Source organism: Muscardinus avellanarius (assembly GCF_963383645.1).
Source record: "Muscardinus avellanarius genome assembly, chromosome: 4".
Lineage (NCBI taxonomy): Eukaryota > Metazoa > Chordata > Mammalia > Rodentia > Gliridae > Muscardinus > Muscardinus avellanarius.
The window spans coordinates 28,922,911-28,943,798 of record NC_137789.1 but is presented as its reverse complement, the minus strand read 5'-3'; the positions used below and the strand labels follow the sequence as shown (position 1 = coordinate 28,943,798).

The window sequence follows — 20,888 nt, the reverse complement described above, 5'->3', positions numbered from 1 at the left end:
CTACTGATAAATCTACAGTGACAATCAAATGTTTTTTGTTTTTTTTAAAAAAAAAAGAAAGCACAATTTTCCAATGCATGTATTATTGGTGGTGGTGGTTAAACACTTTTCACAGGGATGGAGAGCAAACCTAGAGCCTCATATATTTCCAGCAAGAGCTCTATCACTGAGCTATACCCCCAGAACTTAAAACTATTATATCTAATATATAGGCATTAATTCATATTACTTCAAGAATTTAACATAGTAAATCATCTAACAAAACTGATTTAACATGAAAAATAACCTATCAGAACTTCACGATATCACCTATCAGAATCCATAAAGAATTGGTATGGCTTTAAAAAAATCAAATTGGTTATTGATATATGTTAGATTGGCAAATAAAATTGAATCTTTTTGCTTTTTTAATCTTGATGATAGCTAAGTAATTAAAACTCTTGAAATTCCATTAAAATGTCTGATAGTACTGATTTTTTTGTGTGTGATCTCCCTTTGTTCTGTCATCCAGCAGTGTACCTTGGTAAGTCAACTGATTCATAAAGTCACCAGTGTGCATTCTAACCATAATGCTACTTTATCTTTTAACCTGAAAGACAGTACAAATATTCAAAACCTTGCATGGTTTTATTGGTTACAAAACACAGCTGCATATGCACTCATAAATACTTTCACATAAACAATCGGTTTACAAGATGAAGAAAAAAACTCACTTGTACAGTTAGGCAAGGCTCCAGACCATGTTCCATTGGCTGTACACTGCCTAACAGAAGGTCCAGAAAGAATATACCCCTCCATGCACGAGTAAATGACTGAGCTGGAAAACGTTGTACCATCAATTCGAAAGACTTTACCATTGGCTGTTGTTCCTGGGTTTCCACACTGTACAGCTATAAAACAAAGTATTTAGGAATTGTAAAATGTAAAAAACTTAGACATCATTTCACAGAAAGTTAATACCTAAATGATCCTTCAGAATTATCCAGAGAAGCAATAAAATCCTTTTAAATAAATAATAAACTCTTATTTAAGTAACTGAAACTCAAGATGAATTTGTGTTGATTTTATTAGCTTAATTACTTGGAAGCAAATCATTATAATACAGTATTTTTTTAAGACTGGTATTAGTAGTTTCAGTAAAAATTTTACAAAATAATTACTCAAACAATATTGCCTTCAGGTACCACAAAATCTTTCAGAGGATTATAAGAAGCTTGGTTTAAAAAGCAATTTATGTAAAATTGGAAGATCTGTAACAAGATTTAATAGAGATTTGCTATATTTATACTTCTCAGAGGAAAACATAAAATGTATAATCTAAATATTATAAATATTCATATTTTGTATAAAATATTCATATTTTATACAAACTGGTTTGCACTAAAATGTTTCAATCTCTATTTCTGGGCCAAGAAGTAAAAAAAAAATAAATAAATAGTAAAAACAAAGTAACTAAATTCTGGTAATAGCTGCCATTAAATTTTCAAGATATCCTAAATAGAGCACCAAACACATATGCCTTTTAATGATTATTATGTAATAATTACGGGACTACAGGAAGTTCTGATAGGCATTTTCCTATGCTCAAGAAGTTCTGATTTACTATATTAAATTCTTAAAAGTATATAGAGTATTTCCTATGTTTGGAATGTCAAATCTTTATCAATGGTACAAATAAATTTTTTAAAATATCATAGAAGCAATCATAACATATTTAGTACTAAAGTTTGTTGTAATATTAAAAGCAATTTCAATTGTAATAATTTTAGTCTTTTTAAATTTTCGAAACAGTCTCATTGAGTTGCGAAGGACCTCGCTACATAGCTGATGCTTTCTGTGAACCACAATCCTCCAGTCTTCGCCTCCTGAATGCTGGGATTAAAAATCTGCACCATCATGTCTGGCTTTTTGGCTTATTCTTTATTGTTGAAACAAGATCTCAAAGAGTTGTAAAGGGCCTCAGTAAGTAATTGAGGCTGTCCACGAACTGCGATTCTCCTGTCTCAGGCTCCTGCATTCTGGGATTACAAGTGTGCGCCACCACACCCTTCCTTCCTTCCCTTCTTTCTTCTTTCTTTCTTTCTTTCTTCCTTCCTTCCTTCCTTCCTTCCTTCCTTCCTTCCTTCCTTCCTTCCTTCCTTCCTTCCTTTCTTTCTTTCTTTCTTTCTTTCTTTCTTTCTTTCTTTCTTTCTTTCTTTTTCCTTTTGGAAACAGGGTCTCACTTACTGAGAGCCTCACTGTGCTGCTGAGGCTGGCTTCAAACCTGAGATCCCTCTTTCTCAGCCTCCCAAGAACTCGGATTACAAGTGTCCAGCACCACACCCGGCATTTATTTATTTATTTATTTATTTATTTATTTATTTATTTATTTTTGGTGGTACTGGGGAGTTCCTGGAAGCCTTTCTACCTCCGGGCTACACTCCCAGACCTATTCTATATTTTTATTTGGAGACAGGGTCTCTAAAGCCAGCATGGATGGATTTGAACCTGGGCAATCCTCCTGTCTCTGCCTCCCAAACTCGGGATTACAAGCGTTCGCCACCACGCCCAGCTAATTAATTTTTATTTTGAATAGGGTTTTAGTAAGTTACTTCCTGCAAACCTGAAACATGTAATTCTTTTGTTAGCCTCTCACATCCTAGGATTATAGGCCTGTACCACCTCATCCAGCTTTACTTTGTGAAACAGAGATCTAGGCCCAGTCAAATTTCTGGACAGTAAAATCAAGGACTTCTTTAACATGGTGGTTTCAAGTTCTAGTTATATCATACTATCAGCTGGGTGTGGTTGTGCAGGTTTGTAATCCCAGCATTTGGGAGGCTGAGACAAGAAAGATCTCCGTTTAACGCACAACCTCAGCTACTTAGTGAGGCCATTTGCAACTCAGTGAAACCCTGTTTCAAAATAAAGAATAAAAACTAGGGTTGGGGGTATAGCTCAAAGTTGTAGCGCCTGGGTTTCACCCCCAGTACTGAAAAAAAAAATCATACTATCAGTTCCATTTTCTTGTCTTTAATTTTTCCACAACTAAATACATAAATTTCTGTTATGTAAAATATTTCTATATGAACCAAACACAAGAAGGATTAATATTTTAAAAAATTAAGTGTATCATCGATGGTGAAGGAAGGCAAAATGTGTGGTTAACACAAAGAAGAGAGGCAGCAACTACTTTTCCTCTGTAATATTGACATTATTGCTGCCTGTAAACAAAGCTGTATTTATATTCATCACTACATGACAAAGCCAGCTCTACTTAGAACAGTAATTTCCCCCTGGGTGTGGTGGCGCGCACCTGTAATCCCAGTACTTAGGAGGCTGAGACAGAAGAGACAGAACGATCCCAGGCTCATGAGCAGTATCAGAAACTTAGAAAGGCCCTCTGCAATTTAGTGACTTCCTGGCGCAAAATGAAAAGTAAAATAGGGCCCTGAATATAGCTCAAATGTTGAATAACCCTGGGTTGAATAACCCTGAGTTCAGTCCCAAGAGCCACAAAAAAGAAGAAAAATTAAAAAACTGTGTATATTCATAATTTACCATTTAATCTCTTATTGATAAATGTTATATTTGTTATATATTTATTTGTTAAGTTTTTAATTATGTCATTTTGGCTACAATAAAATCTAACGCCTATACAACTATTTACTTTGATCCCGTTTTAAGATAAATATGTAATTTTAATTAAAATATTTTAAACTAAAGTATATTGTTGTCATCACCCAAGAACTATAAAAATATACATATATGTCAAATGGTATAAAGCTGTATTTTTACACATTTTCTACAATATTATTTGTGATCACTTTCTTAGAACTTGTCAGTTTGTCGAAAATGTGACATTCTATAAATTTGAATTTCTCTATTGGTAAAAGTAATCTAAGTAAATTCTTTGATATTTTACATGTCACTTATTCTTCAAATTTTGTTATAAATTTTGTTTTATTGTAGATTAATGTAACAATGCAAAATATTGAAACTAAAAACATACTGCTAAGTTCATAAATCTGTTGTATTATTATTTTTGTATATTTTGCTTTATAACCTAACATAAATAATATTTTCCATGTATCTAATGGAGTACATAGTTTTAATCTCACTTTGGGTAATATTTATAAGAACTACATTTTCCCAAATTGCTTCATAGACTTTATTCTAATGTTTTGTTGATTATATACAATTAAATTGTATAAACATAGAAGTGTTTAGTTAATATTTTCCTAATATAATATTGCTTCCAATTATTGGCAATTTTAAATAATTTCAAATAAAAATTGCATTTTAACTACTGTATATTTTTACTAATATTATTTTTAAAATATTATCAGAAGTGGAATAATGAATAAAATTATAGATGTATCTTATGAATATTTAAATATTCTTGACAAATTTGTATCAAAATTCAGAAATAAAACAATCTCAAAATATTTTAAATTTTTAGTTTTTATAATACACCAGAACTTCATATTATCATTTTAAAAATAGATGAAAATAATTTCTTGGTGCTTAATTATTATTTTCTAGTTAGTAGTTCTTTTAAATATTTTATAGGTTATTTGCTTTTTTGTATTTTCTGTTCATACCATTTATCCATGCATCTACTAAAATATTTTCTTTTTTGAGACACTGGGTTGGAACCAAGGGGCAATCTACCTCCAAGCTATACCCCCAGCCCTATTTTTTATTCTTTATTTTGAAACAGGATCTCACTAAGTTGCAAAGGACCTCCCTTAAGTAGCTGAAGGTCACCATGAACCAAGATCCTCCTGTCTCAGCCTCCCAAATGCTGTGATTACAAGAGTGCACCACCATGCCTGGCTACTTAAGTATTCTTTTTCTAAGTGATTTGTGTGACTTGTACTTGTGTGATAAATACGCTACTTGCAATTGAGAGTTTACTTATTAACCATAATGTACATTCCAAAGAAAGTCAATAGAAGATAAATAGATGTCTCCAATCTGTATATAAAATATATTGTATGTTAGCTGAACAACGTACCGTCTCAGAAATCACTCGTGCACAATGTTGCATGTATAATGATGTCTATAACATCATGATAAGGTTTTGGTTCAGAAAATATGTTTGAGAAATAGAATAAATAGTTTAGACAGCCTTATTGTATTTTTCTGAGAAACTATATTCTCTAACATCTCTCTAATATCAACTAAATTCCAATTCTCTTAAGATTATTAGGATTGATCCGCTTAACAAAAGATAATTATCTTTTCTAGAATGTGGATACTGATTTTAAACATAATTAAAATGTTTTTAAAATATATTTAGTCAAGGCACTCAAGAATATCCTACTAGGAATTTTGTCCTATTTATAAACCTATATGCTTGGTATAACATCAAGTAAGGATTACAATTGACATTAAAAGTTTGGCTTTTGCCGGGCGTGGTGGCGCACGCTTGTAATCCCCGCGCTTGGGAGGCGGAGACAGGAGGATCGCGCAGGTTCGAAGCCAGCCGTGCGGGCTTAAGAGACCCTGTTTCCAAATAAAAAAGGATAAAAATGGGTCTGTGAGTGTAGTCCGGAGGTGGAAGGGTTTCCAGCAACCCCAGTACCACGAATAAAAAAATAAAATAAAATAAAAAAAAGAGGTTTGGCTTGTTTGGCTTTTAAAATAAAACAATCACAAGAAGGACAAATTAATCACAGGAATAACCGTCCAACAGCATTTCACTTTGTAGCGAATCTTCTAAAGGTTTATTAATGTTAATTCTGAGTCTGTAAGAATAATCACCAGTTTTACTCAGTCTAAAAATTATGAGTTTATTAACTACTATTAGCATTCCACAAATACATCTTTATTTATATTTAGGCATCTTTCTATATTTTTTCATTTCTACAAACTTAGAAGGTAAAACAGAGACTGAGGTAATGGTCATACAAGAATAACCTATTTTTTTTTCCTACTGTTCACAAGATAAAGTGGATAAAAATTAAACTATTTAATACTCTTTTTTTTAACTTTGTAATAGAAATGTCTGCTATGTTAGAAACAAAATTTGTATGTAAGTACTGAGGGAGAATAGTAAAATTATATATAGCCAGGCACAGTTGGCACATGGCTGTAATCCCAGGACTTGACAGACTGAGACAGTAAGGTTTCAGGTTGAAGGCCAGTATGGACAACTTACTGAAACCCTGTTTCAAAATAGAAAGCAAAACTGGGCTGGGGGTATAGCAAAGTTAGAATGCCCCGACTCAATACTGTACATAAAAAATTATAGCATAATGATCTTTCAGCGTTACCATCTATGGTAATATTCATATAGTAATACTACTTTTTTATTTTGTAGCTGAAGGCAAGGAGGGACCAGTTAAGTGTAATTTTCCCAGTGAAATTGTATGTGAATGAAATTACAGCATTCTTAATTTCTGCTTGAGTTCACCTTTGCATTCTGGCTGTCGTCCAGTCCAGCTGCCATTGGCTAAACACATTCTTTCTTCTGAGCCATGAAGGATATAACCAGTATCGCACACAAATCGAACGGTACTTTTCGTTCTGAAATCACTTTCTTGTCTAGAACCGTGACCAGGAGTACCCGGGTCCCCACACGTACCAGTGGCATCGCCTGCAATGACAAAGAGCTAGAGTTAATTTATTTCAACAAACATGTATTAAGCTCACAATTCAGACCAATACTCCAGGAGGCATTTGTTTTTGTGCCTGTTGTGTTTGAACATGAAAACTTGACTGAGTAAAATTATAATTTATATTTTACACCTAAGAAGAAAAAATTCTTAGATGAAAAAGAAAGTAGTTGCAGAGTAAAGTGTTATTTTCTGTATCAGTGATACTTGGAGACATTAAATAGGTTACAGACATTGCAATAGTATTTCCAGAACCTACTTTATAACGAAGCTAATAGAAAATTTATAACTGACAGTACTATAGATTCAAATGACGATGCACTTACAAGACAAAAATTAAAAATTGCATTTTATAATTTATAGTTTTCCTTTTATGGGTTTCTTAATTAGTGATAATCTTTTAGCTGTTAAACTAGAACTATGATGTGCTAGGTTATGTAAATATTACAATATAGTTATTACTATAGAATAAAATCTGCTCCCTAATTTTCTCTGCCAAAGATGAATGAGAACTGCATTTTTCTCATTCGTGATAACATAAGAATAACTTACAGAATCAACCAAACCTAAGAAAACTGGGTTAATGTTCTCTCTCTCTCTCTCTCTCTCTCTCTCTCTCTCTCTCTCTCTCTCTCTCTCGCTCTCTCTCTCGCTCTCTCTCTCGCTCTCTCGCTCTCGCTCCCGCTCCCGCTCCCGCTCCCGCTCCCGCTCCCGCTCCCGCTCCCGCTCTGCATTGTAGTTATATATCTTAATGGGGTACAAGATGGTAGAGGCAGCCCAGCATGGCGGCACATGCTTCTAATACCAGCACTCAGGAGGCTGAGATTGGAGGATCATTGTTCCCAGACAGCTTCAACTACTTAGAGATGCTCTTTGCAACTCAGTGAGACCCTGTTTCAAAATTAAAAATACTAAAGAAATAGGGCTGGGAGTGTAGTCCGGTAGTATAATACCCCTGGGTTCCATCCTCAGCACAGGATAAAGAAAAACCCTCCATTCCCTCTCCCTCCCTCCTTCTCATGTTTGGCTTACTGATTGACTTTGATATGTTTATGAATGTATGTCATATACATTAGAGAATTTCCCTCTTCCTTTCTCTCCCATCCCCCTTAGTTAGGTCATCTCATTTGCTCATCTGTGGTTTCTTCTTCCTTGTCTAGAGTTCCTATGACCTTTTTTCTCCCTAGCTTCCTAATGTGGCTTTTGTTCATAAGCAGATATTCATTTCTTTTACTTTACTTTTAATAGTTTATTCAGTATACTCAGTGCCTTTATAAACTTTCTAAATAATTCTAACCAGTTTCCATAGTAGTAATTCATATGGCAGGTTAAAAGACGAGCACTGAAAATACTTTCTAGTCCTACATGCTACTTTGATATGCTTTATATTTTAAATTTTTTTCCTAATCATTCTTTCTAATTTTCATATGATATAATATTAAAAACCACAAAATTTTATGATCGGCATTTAACTTTTAAATATCTATGCATAAATTTTTGCACAAATCCAGTATTAAGTTTATAATACAGTTGTGTGGAACATGTGTATGGCATATGTGTACAGATATCCTATTATCTGAGAGTTAATGTTACAATGAGTCACTCAAAGATTTTAAGTCTCATGAAAACCAGTTGTATAGCCACATTTAAAAATAGTAGTTTTCACCCGGGCATGGTGGCACATGCTCGTAAGCCCAGCATTCTGGAGGCTGAGACCAGAGGATTGAGGTTCGTGGACAGCCTCAGCTACTAAGTTAGGCCCTCTGAAACTCAGTGAGACCTGGTTTCAAAATAAAGAATTAAAAAAAAAATAGGGTAGGGGGTGTAGCTCGGAAGTCGAATGCCCCTGGGTTCCATCTCCAGACTGCAAAAATAAATAAATAAAATAAAAATAAATAAATAAATAAATAAATAAATAAAAATAGTGGGTTTCAAAATGTATACTTTAAACTTGAAATCCCAAGAAATCACTTCATAGAGATTATCTGCTTAGTTATAAGAAGATTTGGAGATTAAGTAATCACTTCATAAATTTTATTCTAAAGGGAAAACACTGTAAAGCAAATTACTAATAAGTTATCAGCATGATCTCCCCAGAAGTGAAATTATATAAAGACTATAGACAACATGTATGTAAAAAGAACAGGCAGAAATATAAGCATCAACAATATCTAGTTGATGTTTAAAAAATAGTATCAACTAGGCAGCCATCTTAGAACTAACATTTAAATATTCTTGAAGAAAAGCAGGTGAATCATCTTTAAAAAGATGTATAAATTACTCTGTGAATAGATTATTAATTGAAAGGCTTTAGTATTCATTTATTCAAAGATAATTATTGGTGTTTTAAGGACTCAAGTGTCACATGTTGTCTAGTGATAATATAGAAAGGGGAGAGAAATATCCCTCGTAAGACTTGTTAGATTAGTTCAGTTCGAAACCTTTAGGACTTCATTTTTAAATTACGCCATTAAGTAATAAATTGCCTTGAAAGTTAAACAGATCTGAACTCTGACAGGAAATTACTGATAAAACATTGCCTTATGGGGAAAATTATATTTGACATCTGATAAAACAGAAGAGCTATTTTAGTTTGAGCAATCTCACCATCTCTATGAACAAAATGACTTTAAACAGTGTAGCATCTTAAAACTCTGTAGTTCTTCACATTAGGCACAACACAATTCAAACCACACAACTGTCATTTAGCATCTGGGAGGTCAGTTTTCACTTGTTTCTAATGTTACATTACTTTTGAACTATTTCAATCCATGTCTGAGCAATGTTTCAACTTTTCTCATGAAATATTTAAGGAGATATAATATATCTTTTGATAATTGTGTCTGTCTATAAAAATAATAATGCAATTTCTAAGACACATTGTCTAATTTTGTAAATGGTACCTGAACAATGAGGCTGAGATCCACTCCAATGTCCATTTAACTGGCAAGTCCTGGATGACTGGCCTAGAAGGGAACGCTTTCCTGTGCAGGAATAGTGAACAGTAGACCCAAAAGTATACTTCTCGCCAGACAGGACTGCATTAGGAGGAACGCCAGGGTGTCCACAGTCAATCACTACAATACATAATTATTCAATATAAAATTTTTTTATATCTCCTATCGAACAACCTGAACCAACTTGTTCATAAAATATTCAGAAGTAAAATTGCTACTCAAACATCTGACACATCCAGAAAAAAAAAATCTGCTTTTTTAAAATATTAAGTGAAGATTGCAGTTATAGCAGCCATGGTATTAACCCTGAGGATGAGTTTAATAGGCACTTTTAAAACATGCTAAGCATAGAAATGTTTAAATGGTATGACAGCTCTGTATGTGGGGGTGGTGTGTGATGATACAACATGGGTCTGAGTTTGTACATGTGTGCATGATACATGGGTCTGAGTTTGTACATGTGTGGAAAAGCACGTCAAATTAAGGAGATGAGTGAGGTAGATCTCAAAATAAAGATATAGGAAGTGATGTAGATTTCAAAGTGAGGCCATACCAAAGAATTTTGAGAATAAAAGAGATGAAGAAAAGATGGATGTGTGATTCACAATCTAACATAGAGTGTGGAATCATCTATTTTAGGTATTCTGTACAAAGAAAATACTTAAAAATACTTAGTGATATGTCATGTAAAACTTTTTGGCATAGTAGAATCAGAACTCAACAGATTTTTAATATTATTTATAAACTAAAGGTAACTTGAGAAATTAATGTGTGCCTTTATTAATGGGGCTCAGAAACATGCCCTATTTTTCTAGAGTATCAAGCAACCCTTAAAGAGATATAAACTTAACAAAAACTTTTGAAAATTTAGCACACTACCAAGATTGGTATAAAAAATAAAAAAGAAAAAAGTATATAAAAGCTAAGAGTTTTACTGTTCTACCAAAAACACATGATGATGTACCTACAGAAGATTGAGTAAATGAATTATTCAAACAATATACCAACCTAGTAAAAGAAGTTAAAAATTTAATCAGCTGGACAATGTGCTGCAATACTTATATAAAATTTGAAATTGTTTAGACTCTGCAAACTTTGTTTTATTAGTATGAGCATTATCATAAATATTATGAAGTATACTTCATGAATATAAAGAAAATGACTCTAAATAAACCATGATCTTAAAATAATCTTTTAAATTAACAATTTTATATAAACAAAAATTACTTGCATAATGATTTTTTTTGGTGGTACTAGGGGTGGAACCCAGGGGCTTTTCTCCCTCCTGGGTATACTCCCAGACCTATTTTTTTATACTTTATTTGGAAACAGGGTCTCACTAAATTGCCGAGAGCCTCACTAACTTGATGAGGCTGGCTTTGAACCCGCGCAGTCCTTCTGTCTCAGCCTTCCAAGCGCGGGATTACAAGCGTGCACCACCATGCCCAGCTGCATAATGATTTTTTGACATAGTAGTTCTTTATTCTATGTTTTTTCCTATTATTTCCAAGTATTATCAATTCTTTTAATTTGAGAACTATTCATTGCCCTAGAATTAATCTTCATTTCAATGTTCATAAACATTAAATTTATTTCTGCAAATTGTTCTTCTCATTATAGATGTGAATTATATGCATTTATGATACAATTTATTTTATTTGTATTCTATTCCTAAAAATAATAAAACATGATAATGTAAGGTCCAGTGACTTAAAATACATACATATATATATATATATATATATATATATATATATATATATATATAGCTATTGCATTTAATATGTTTTTATACATGATTAATATTGAAGACCAATAAATTTTAAGTAGCACCTTTGTTCAACTCCCCAAGTATTCTTAAGTCTTAATTGATGCTTATATTATGACTAATTTTGCCTTAAAGATTTGAATACTTATACAAAATAAAATTTACTTGTCATTTAAGGGATAGTAATATCATAGAGAATGAAAGGGTTTTTTTTTAATATTTTATCTGCGCTACAAAGCTCCAGATCAAAGAACAATAGAGAAAAGTTTATCACCTTAATATTAAGGAAGTGATATTTTGGCACTGAATTGGCAGAATAGTGGAAGTACAGCTTCAAAACAATAAGAGAAGCAGTATATTTTTCTCTGATATATAGCTCCTAGCTATTTTATAAAGAATTAGCATTCACCTTGCTTCTACGGCATTTTCTCAAAGGACAGTTCACATTATCTACTTACTGATACATTCTGGTAAAGGTTTATCCCATTGTCCATTTGGTTGACATATCAAAACTGAAGATCCAAATAAAAAATATCCAGGGTTGCAATCATAGAACACTACTGTGCCATAGGTGAAATTCCCATGTTCTATTTTGCTTTCTCTTTTGGAATTGGCTGGAATTCCAGGGTCAGAACAGTTGACCACTAAACAAGTGAGACATTGTAGAAAAAAGTATATATTTTTGGAATAGTATATATATTACCGTACTTTGATGTCTATTAAAAATTTAGAAATTTACTCTCAGAGGTAAATTTAATTAAATAAACCAAAGATTCCAGAAATAAACTTATTTTATAAACTGTTTAGATAATGGACTGAAAATATCTGTGGTAGCAAATATTTTTAAAAAATGACAGTTTTCAAAATTTTACTTGAATAATGACAATTACATAAGAATTATGCTGATGATCGATTTAAATAATGATATCTTTAAGCTGTTGTTGACTCTATAAAATAAGATGCAGAAGAAAGATTATTAGGTTGCATTTTATCAGACAATATGAAGTCAATCACATTTCCTTGCAAAATGAGAACTCACTAATGAATTTGCCTTAATCTGTTTTTATATAGAAAACAACAGGTAAAGCTTCTATGCAAGTATCGTGGTAATCCAGGCCCCAAAGAGAGTTTTTCCAAACATATGATGAAAACAAATACCAAAGCTAAGTTCCGTTAATTATGAAGCAAACTGCAAGCAAAAATAATCTTAGAAACTTTTTATGTTCAGTCATAAGTAGGTACAAGATAATAAAGAAATGAATCCTTCCAGTTGTAACTTTTAAAATATAAAAGTTAAGAATTTAAGAAAAAGGAAAGACATGGCCTCAATATTAAGAGCTTCTCGTTTTATTATTTAAAAACTTTCTACTATTCTACCCTTGCTGTTTCAAAGTATAACATTTTTAGAGATATATTATCTTCATACTCCAGTCTGGAGTAGTGTTGGATATTTACCTTTGCACACAGGTGGAGGATGGCTCCACTGCCTGTTGGCCTGGCATTGTGCCTTTGTTGGCCCTTGCATAAGATACCCAAGATTGCAAGAGAATGTCACCACATCATTAAAGTTGAATCCATTTCCACTTGTTCTTCCGTAAATTGGACTACCAGGGTGACCACAGCTCACAGCTAATACCATTGGGGAAGAGGGACAAAACAGAAGAACATTTAGTTATCAATTATCACATGACAATTAAACTTAATTATTTCAAACAAAGTAGAAAGACCACTTTATGTGTGAGTATAGCTTAAAAGTCTTTTTAATTAATGCAAAAAAGGCAAAGATAATATAATAATATATAATATATTATCAAAGAGAAATATGTTAGCAAATAGAAAATTATTGAAGATTATGATCATCTTATTTAAGTGGTACATATATACTTAAAGTTTCATGTTACTTATTTTATTCTTTTTCTCATTTTAGGGAAGAATACCAAGAATTAAAAAGACCTAAAAAAATGAATAAAGTTTTTGTCACTAGTTAACAGCAGCAAGGAACAAAGTTGAACCAGTTTTTTTTCTAGCTAAGTTTAAGGAATGAAGGTACTTCAAGAAATTTTTTGCTACTTTATATTGAAATAATACTTTTAGTATTATTTATGTAATCAATTCTTATGAATAATAGATTCATAAGCAAGAGTGTGCTTGAAAAATAAATTGATGTGACTACATAATATGGACAAGAGAAAATGATGCATGATGTCGCACTAAAATTCTCATTAATATTTTGAGGTACCAATATTAACATTCCCCAAATCAATCCATCTTACTGGTTTATTTTCTCTGCCATTGACAGTTGACAAGTTAACACAATTTTGCTTGGAAATAATGTTCTCAGATGAATTATTTAGATTCTTTTAATATTATGAAACTACTGTCAATTTTATGTAGTGCTGGATATCCCCAAACACTCTTATTTCTATAAACTTTTATTGCATAATCTCATGCTATTAATCAGAGCAACTCCAGTCATAGTACTGCATAATTGGGCATGTGAAAGACCACGGTCATTTTTAGTACTTAGGAAATGACCCGAGAGCAATTATTTTTCAGCTGTATCGTTAATGTCAACCTACTCATTTGGAAATTTAACTGCATCTTATTCTTGGTTAAAATTATCAATAAAGAAGCTAGTTTTACCCCAAGGCCCAATTCTCTTTTATAGTCTCAATTATTCAACAAGAAAAATAGCAATATTAGTTGGCTATGCTTTAATATAAATGAAAAGTAAAAAAAGTATAAAAAGATTCAAGTGGAGTATTGTTATCTTTAAATCATCAGTAAATTGGTGGTGTCTTTATGTTTGAGTACAAGTCTTTAAAAAGTTATTTTGTTAACTATATGCTCTTTTAAGCTGTTATCTCTTCACACAAAATATTTTTCATGAAATTAGGATTCCAATAAATTTATGTTAATTGGATGAAACATAACAAAGAATATATAAATATGAGTTAAATTAGTTATAGGTTAAATAAAATATTTCCTATGAACTCACATTAAATGTATGGCATATTATTTTTCTGAAACTTCCATAACCTTTATTATCCTATTATAATTATAGCAATGTGTTATAATTATCAACATATTGATAGTATTTATGATTACTTACTAAGTAAGAATTTTAATAGAAATGCTAGTGATTGGGAAAGATATAATTGGGGGAAAAGAAACAAATGGTTAATTGATTTTATCCAAAACTGGATAAATTATAATCTGAAATGTATAATTTTCAGGATTCAGTGGAATAAGTAGATGTAATGGAGTTATCATTATTCAGCTATATATATATATATATATATATATATTTATTTATTTATTTTTTTGTGGTACTGGGGTTCCTGGAAGCTCTTCTTCCTCCGGGCTACACTCCCAGACCTATTTTATATTTTTGAAACAGGGTCTCTTACGCCAGCACGGCTGGCTTCGAACCTGCGCGATCCTCCTGTCTCCGCCTCCCAAGTGCGGGGATTACAAGCGTGCGCCACCACGCCCGGCTATATTTATATTTTTATAGAATACCAGTCATAAAAAATACACAATGGACCAGACCCAGCCCGGTTGCTTTTTCTGTACAATAGCAAAATATACTTCATGGGAGCCTTCTTTTCTAATTTCATTATTTCTAGGAAATCTGGACAAAAAATATGATTGGTGGTGTTCAGGTTATCTCCAGTAACTTGGCTGCAAAGGTTTCTGAGTTTTGGGGGTTTTGTTTTGTTTTTTGGAGGGGAGTGAGAGACAGAATGCATAGTATATAAAGTTGTACAAAGAGAAGGTAGTCAGAAGGTTCCTTTTTGTAAAAGTAAAAGCAAAGCAAATGACTGCACCCCATTGGAATTCACAACAAGTATCCTGGCTTTGACCTTGTCCTTGACTGGGTCAAATGAGATGTTGGTGTGAAAGAACTCTGTTCAGAATTAGAGTTATAGCTTAGCATGTAGAAAGCCATGGTTTGCTCTCCAGCATGAAAAAGAATGAAAGAAGGGATGAAGGGAGGAAGGGAGGAAGAAAGAAAGGAAGGAAAGAAGAAAGGAAGAAAAGAAGGGAAGGAGCTGTTTTGAATAAAGGGTCCTTTGTGGGTAGATAGCCCTTCCCCGTGATTCAGGTTAGTGGTTGACGGGGGTCCCTGCACCCCGTCAGTGGCGGGGATGAGCAGGAAGGTAGAGTGCCGACGGCTCAAACACACACACACACACACACACACACACACACACACACACGAGCTGGGAGTCAAGTCAAGCAAGATCTCATTTATTCCTCTCCAAGCAATCATATAAATAGCACAAAACAATGAGGGGAATTCCCATGGGAAACAGCCCAGTCTGTCTGGATAAAGATCACTAGCACGTAGTTCACAGCCAATCCCAGGCCAGCACATGAGCCAATCATGTGTGCAAAACCTCCTTTAAAGGTAAAAAGGGAAAAACTGCTCAGTCTCCCTATCGTAGCTTCCTCCAGGCGCCATCTTAGCCCCTTTTCTGCTGAATCATTTTACTGTGGAAGTTCTTAAGCTTTACCTAAAGCTTTGCCTTAGGCTGCAGGCTGCTCAGGCCGAGGGAGGCTGCATCTCCTTAGGCGCTGTATGGACACACCCCATCAAGTGGTTAAGAAGTGACCAGAGTTCTTATTAAATGGAGTAATTTCCCTTCATATTACCATAAAATTTGGTTAGTTTGGATTAATCTAGTTCATGGATAGCAACAAAGTAGACAAATTATGGTAGAAAAACTTTTTTAGCACCATCCATGAAGAAGTCTGCATCTCAGAAACTCCAAATATAACAAAAATATTATAGTAATATTAACTATGCATATATTCTCTTGATATATTTAGGGACATGGTAGACTTTGAAGGTACAAGAGGGCAATAATGGTAAATATCTTTATTCCCTAGCGAGTTAGCTCACAAAATTAGTAGTAGAAATAGTTTTACATATTAAGTCTGAGGATTTTTTACCAGATTATACTTCATTAAGATATAATTTGCTGTGATAGCTGTAACACCCTAATTATCATAAAAATTTATAAAATTATTTTCCACTATAAAAAGCTTTGTACTATCATATAAGAATGTCGACACTATTGCACAGTGGTGTCAAAATATTCAAATTCTTATAATTAAAAATGTTCTGAAAATAAGGCCACTTTCCACATATTTCCATGTAAAAAATATTATATGTTGAATACTGAGTAATAGGACTTATGTTATTTATATAAATAATAAGAGAAATATAGTATTTTCTTCTATTTTTATAATAGTTTTATAAGAAACCTACATTAAAGACTATTACATAATCATAAGATAATGAGTTATCAAAATTTTATTTGTTTGTTATCTATATGCAATAAATAATTAAAATTATTTTATTGTCTAGGAAAATTATAATTGGTCATTCCATTAGTCCAGAGATCCTTCATTTCTCTTTCCATGCTTACTTACGCACACAAGATGGGAGCTGACCAGACCAATTGTGATCCTGTTGACATATCCTCACTGAAGAACCAATCAGTCGAAAACCAGGGTTACACTGATACACAACTGTGTCTCTGTATCCATAATTTTCCCCAATGACTTGACCATTTACAATGAGTTCTGGAACTCCACAGTGACCGGCTAAAATGGATCAAAAAGTATTATTTTGATACTGTGATTTCTTTGTAGATTTCTACACACGTGTAGTCTTACTAACCTTTTAATGTTTACTTAGAAGTATACCACAAATAATTAAAACTTAATTAAATAATAAAAAGTAACTATAAAGTATTTAGCAAAATATCAAGCATTTGGAAATTAAAAGAAACTACACTTCTATTGATGGGTCACAAAAATATTATACAATATTTTAATCTAAAAATTAAAATATAACATTAAGATTTGAGAAATACAGATAAAGCAGTGTTTAGCAAGAAAATTTATAAGAATAAGTATTTATATTAGAAAGAAAAAAGGGCTAGGCATGGTGGTATACACTTATAATCCCAGTGCTTGGGAGGCTGACACAGGAGGATCACACAGGTTTGAAGCCAGCCTCAGCTACTTAGTGAGGCTCTCAGCAACTTAGTGAGACCCTGTTTCCAAATAAAGTAAAAAATAGGGCTGGGAGTATACCCTAGAGGTAGAAATCCTCTGGGTTCCACCCCCAGTATCACAAAAAGAAAAAAAGAAAGAACAAAGGTACATAAGCAATAACCTTAAAATTCTATATTGAAATGAAAGAAAAGAACAAAATAAAAAAGATAAAATAAGGGCACAATAAGTAGACATAAGAAAACAGATAAGACGATTACAAAAATCAAAGGAATAGAAAATAGATAAACAGTAGAGTACATTAATCCCAGGACTTGTGAGGCTGAGACAGGAGAATCACATGTATATGGTCAGCCTCAGAAACTTAGCAAAGCCCTCCACAACTTAGTAAAACTCTGTTTTAAAAAATAATAGTGCAGGAGGTGTAGCTGATAATAAATACATATATATGTATATATAATATTTATATATTGCATGCTATATAATTATATATAAAATATTATATTCATATATAAGGAGAGATATTTTATATTATTTACATATTACTAAATATATAATTATATGAAATATATATATAAGGAGAGAGAGAGAACCAAAATTGTTAAAGTCCAAACCAACCTTACCTACACACAAATAAAGGACAAAATTACCAATAATTGAAATGAATAAAGTGATATCAATATGAACACTATAGAAATCAAAAGAATAAGATAATATTAAAAGTAGCTTTATCTTAATACATTTTAACAGTTCAGAAAAATGACTAAATTTTTAAAAATAATTACTTATCAAAATAACAAAGAAAATATATATTTCTTTATTTAACAAAGTATTTGAATTATTAAACAAAGACTATCTCACATAAAACATTCACAAATTCAAATACTTATGTAACAAAAATATCACTGATAACTTCAAATTTTAAGCAAAAAATCTATCAAACTTATACACTTTCTTTTAGAAAACAGAAGAGAAAAAAATCCTAATTTGTTTCATGAGGTGACCACAAAACCAATGGAAAATGTGGAAAGATGAATGAGAAATGCCTATGCTTTCAAATGAACAGAAATTCATGATTTCTTAACAAAACATTAAAAATCAATTTAGCAACCTTTTAAATGACAATGCTTTATTATTATGTAGTGTTTACCAACAAATAAAAAGTTGACTTAATAATGAATAAGATAGATGAGAAATGGATTTGTTGTGCTAGCTTTAATTATTTATTTTGAAAGAAAATATAGTATATATTATTGTCTATAAGATGTTTAAATCATATGGCTTACATTTGGTCATCAATTTCAAATGTGTCCAATAATTTGGTGGTGCTATATAACTCTACACATAACTCTTTGTAATCTATAAGCAATGAGGAGGAAGAGATGCTTTTTTTCTTGAGTTTAAATTAAATAATAAATATTATAAAAATAGAATAATATTTGTACTTATAGGGTACTGTGTAATATTTTGACACATATACAATGCAAATGTTTAAAAAAGCTAAATATATTTGTCTCAAAAACGATGGGAAATCATCCACTGTAATTTATCATACTTATAAAGAACAAATAATTCTATATTATTATTTCAATAAGTAAAAAATGATGAATTTGATTACCTACTTATGATAAAAGACTGACTAGAAATATGTAAAAACTATACCACTATACTATATAACTCAAAGTTTTCCAGGTAATCTATTTACCAGTAAAATATTTAATGTTTTCCTAATTATATGAAATAAGACCAGTGATTACATTCATTGATTTTATTTAGCATTATTCTTTTAATTATTCAGGATAATACATCAATAAAAGGGAAGGAAATTAGCACAAGATTGAGAAGCAAAAAGATATCTATGTTCAGATTTTCTATATAGAAAATCCTATTTTAAGGAAACTATACAACTAGTTAAGCCAACATATAAAGGTTGCAGGATACTACCTAAAAAGCTTTAAGTAACTGAATTTTTATATACTGGCAACAAAAAATAAAATGTATAGTTAGAAGAATCTCTCTTGTATTCTAGGTAATAAATGAAGCAATAAATGCATACTATTTCTATTCTAAACTTATAAAATTCTCCTACTGTCCTACTGCAAAACAAATTAAAGACCTAAACAAATGAACAAAGAAAATTGTGCCAGAGATCATCCTAAAAAATAGAAACACTCAATACAAGTACATAATGCATAAAATATAATATATATATATATATATATATATATATATATATATATATATATATATATTAGAACTGTAAAGCTTCTAGAAGAAAACATGGCCAAATCTGTGTTAGTTATGGGTGAATAATGCTTTCCTTAGATATAACACAGAAAGCAATAATCAGAAGAAACAAACAAAAAAGATAAATTTTACCAAATTCTACCAAATTTGAAAACTATTTATGAAAATACTATTTTAACATGAATAAGTAACTCACAGAGTGGGATAAATGCTCACTAAACACATAATGATGAAGATCTTGCTGCCAGAATTTATAAAGAAGTACATTTCACTGTAAAAATGCAATTCACTATAAGGTACTAAATGTCACAAAGAAAAATTGACAAATAGCCTATAGGTCCACAAAACTATGCTAAAAATTAGAAATCACCAAAATAGTACAAATTAATATCTCACATTAAAGGGAATATAATAAAACTAGACTTCACTCTGATATTCTATTTCTGAGTACTCATGTGAAATAAATGCATACATGCACAGACATATTTTGACAGGAATGTTCATAACAATTATAATCACACTAGCCCTTAACTAAACTGCACCCAGGTATCCATCAACAGGAGAGCAGTTCAAGTGTGGCATATTAACACAATGGAATCTCATTTAGCTATAAAAGAAACAAATGATAAATGTAACAGAATGAATAAAAGAAGTCTTACAAAAATAGTATATAATTGAGGATTCCATTAAATTTTTAAGATAATAAAAAATCAGAACACTATTGTTTGGGGTTGAGGAGGAGGAAGGTGCAGATTGTGGAGAGTTATGAGAAACTCTCTGAGGAATCGTAAACCATGATGGTTTAGTTACGGAGGTGCATACATTCATCAAAACTCATCCAAAATGCATTTATGATTATGTATTTTACTGTTCGTAAATTTCATCACAATAAAACAAAGGAAAACAGCAACCCCTAGGCAAATATTGAACTCTAATAATATGGATGCTGAAATGTTTAGTAATGGCTTTTATGACTTCCTTAAATATGACTTTTAAAAAGTGTATCAGTGGATTGGTGGAGCCCTGGAAAAAGGCCAATTACATGATAAACACAACAAAATACTAATTGTAGGATCAGAATAGGAAACATATAAGTCCTCATTGTTTATTACTCCTTCAAAGAAGAAAAAGACTCAAAATGTTGGGGAGATAGGAATAAATGCACTATATAAAGAAACAATCATAATTGTGTTCTGGTAGCTATTGCAAGCCAAAAATGTGTGAGGCTTCAAGGGCAAGTTGAGAATCCATGAACTCTTAAGGTCAGTTCTCAGAAGATTCTAG

At 31.8% G+C, this 20,888-nt stretch overlaps 1 protein-coding gene across 3 annotated transcripts in view; it reads right to left on the bottom strand.

The window, feature by feature from the left end:
• CSMD3 (CUB and Sushi multiple domains 3) overlaps positions 1 to 20,888 on the bottom strand; it is a gene marked incomplete at both ends in the record, with an annotated part of 1,156,743 nt that overhangs the window by 55,800 nt on the left and 1,080,055 nt on the right. For all 3 annotated transcript variants that reach the window (XM_080694904.1, XM_080694905.1, XM_080694906.1), the window contains 6 exons: positions 714 to 890; positions 6,401 to 6,583; positions 9,506 to 9,679; positions 11,786 to 11,971; positions 12,783 to 12,956; positions 16,770 to 16,943. In XM_080694904.1, the coding sequence (XP_080551030.1) occupies positions 714 to 890; positions 6,401 to 6,583; positions 9,506 to 9,679; positions 11,786 to 11,971; positions 12,783 to 12,956; positions 16,770 to 16,943 (1,068 nt within the window). The remainder of the gene's footprint in view (positions 1 to 713; positions 891 to 6,400; positions 6,584 to 9,505; positions 9,680 to 11,785; positions 11,972 to 12,782; positions 12,957 to 16,769; positions 16,944 to 20,888) is intronic.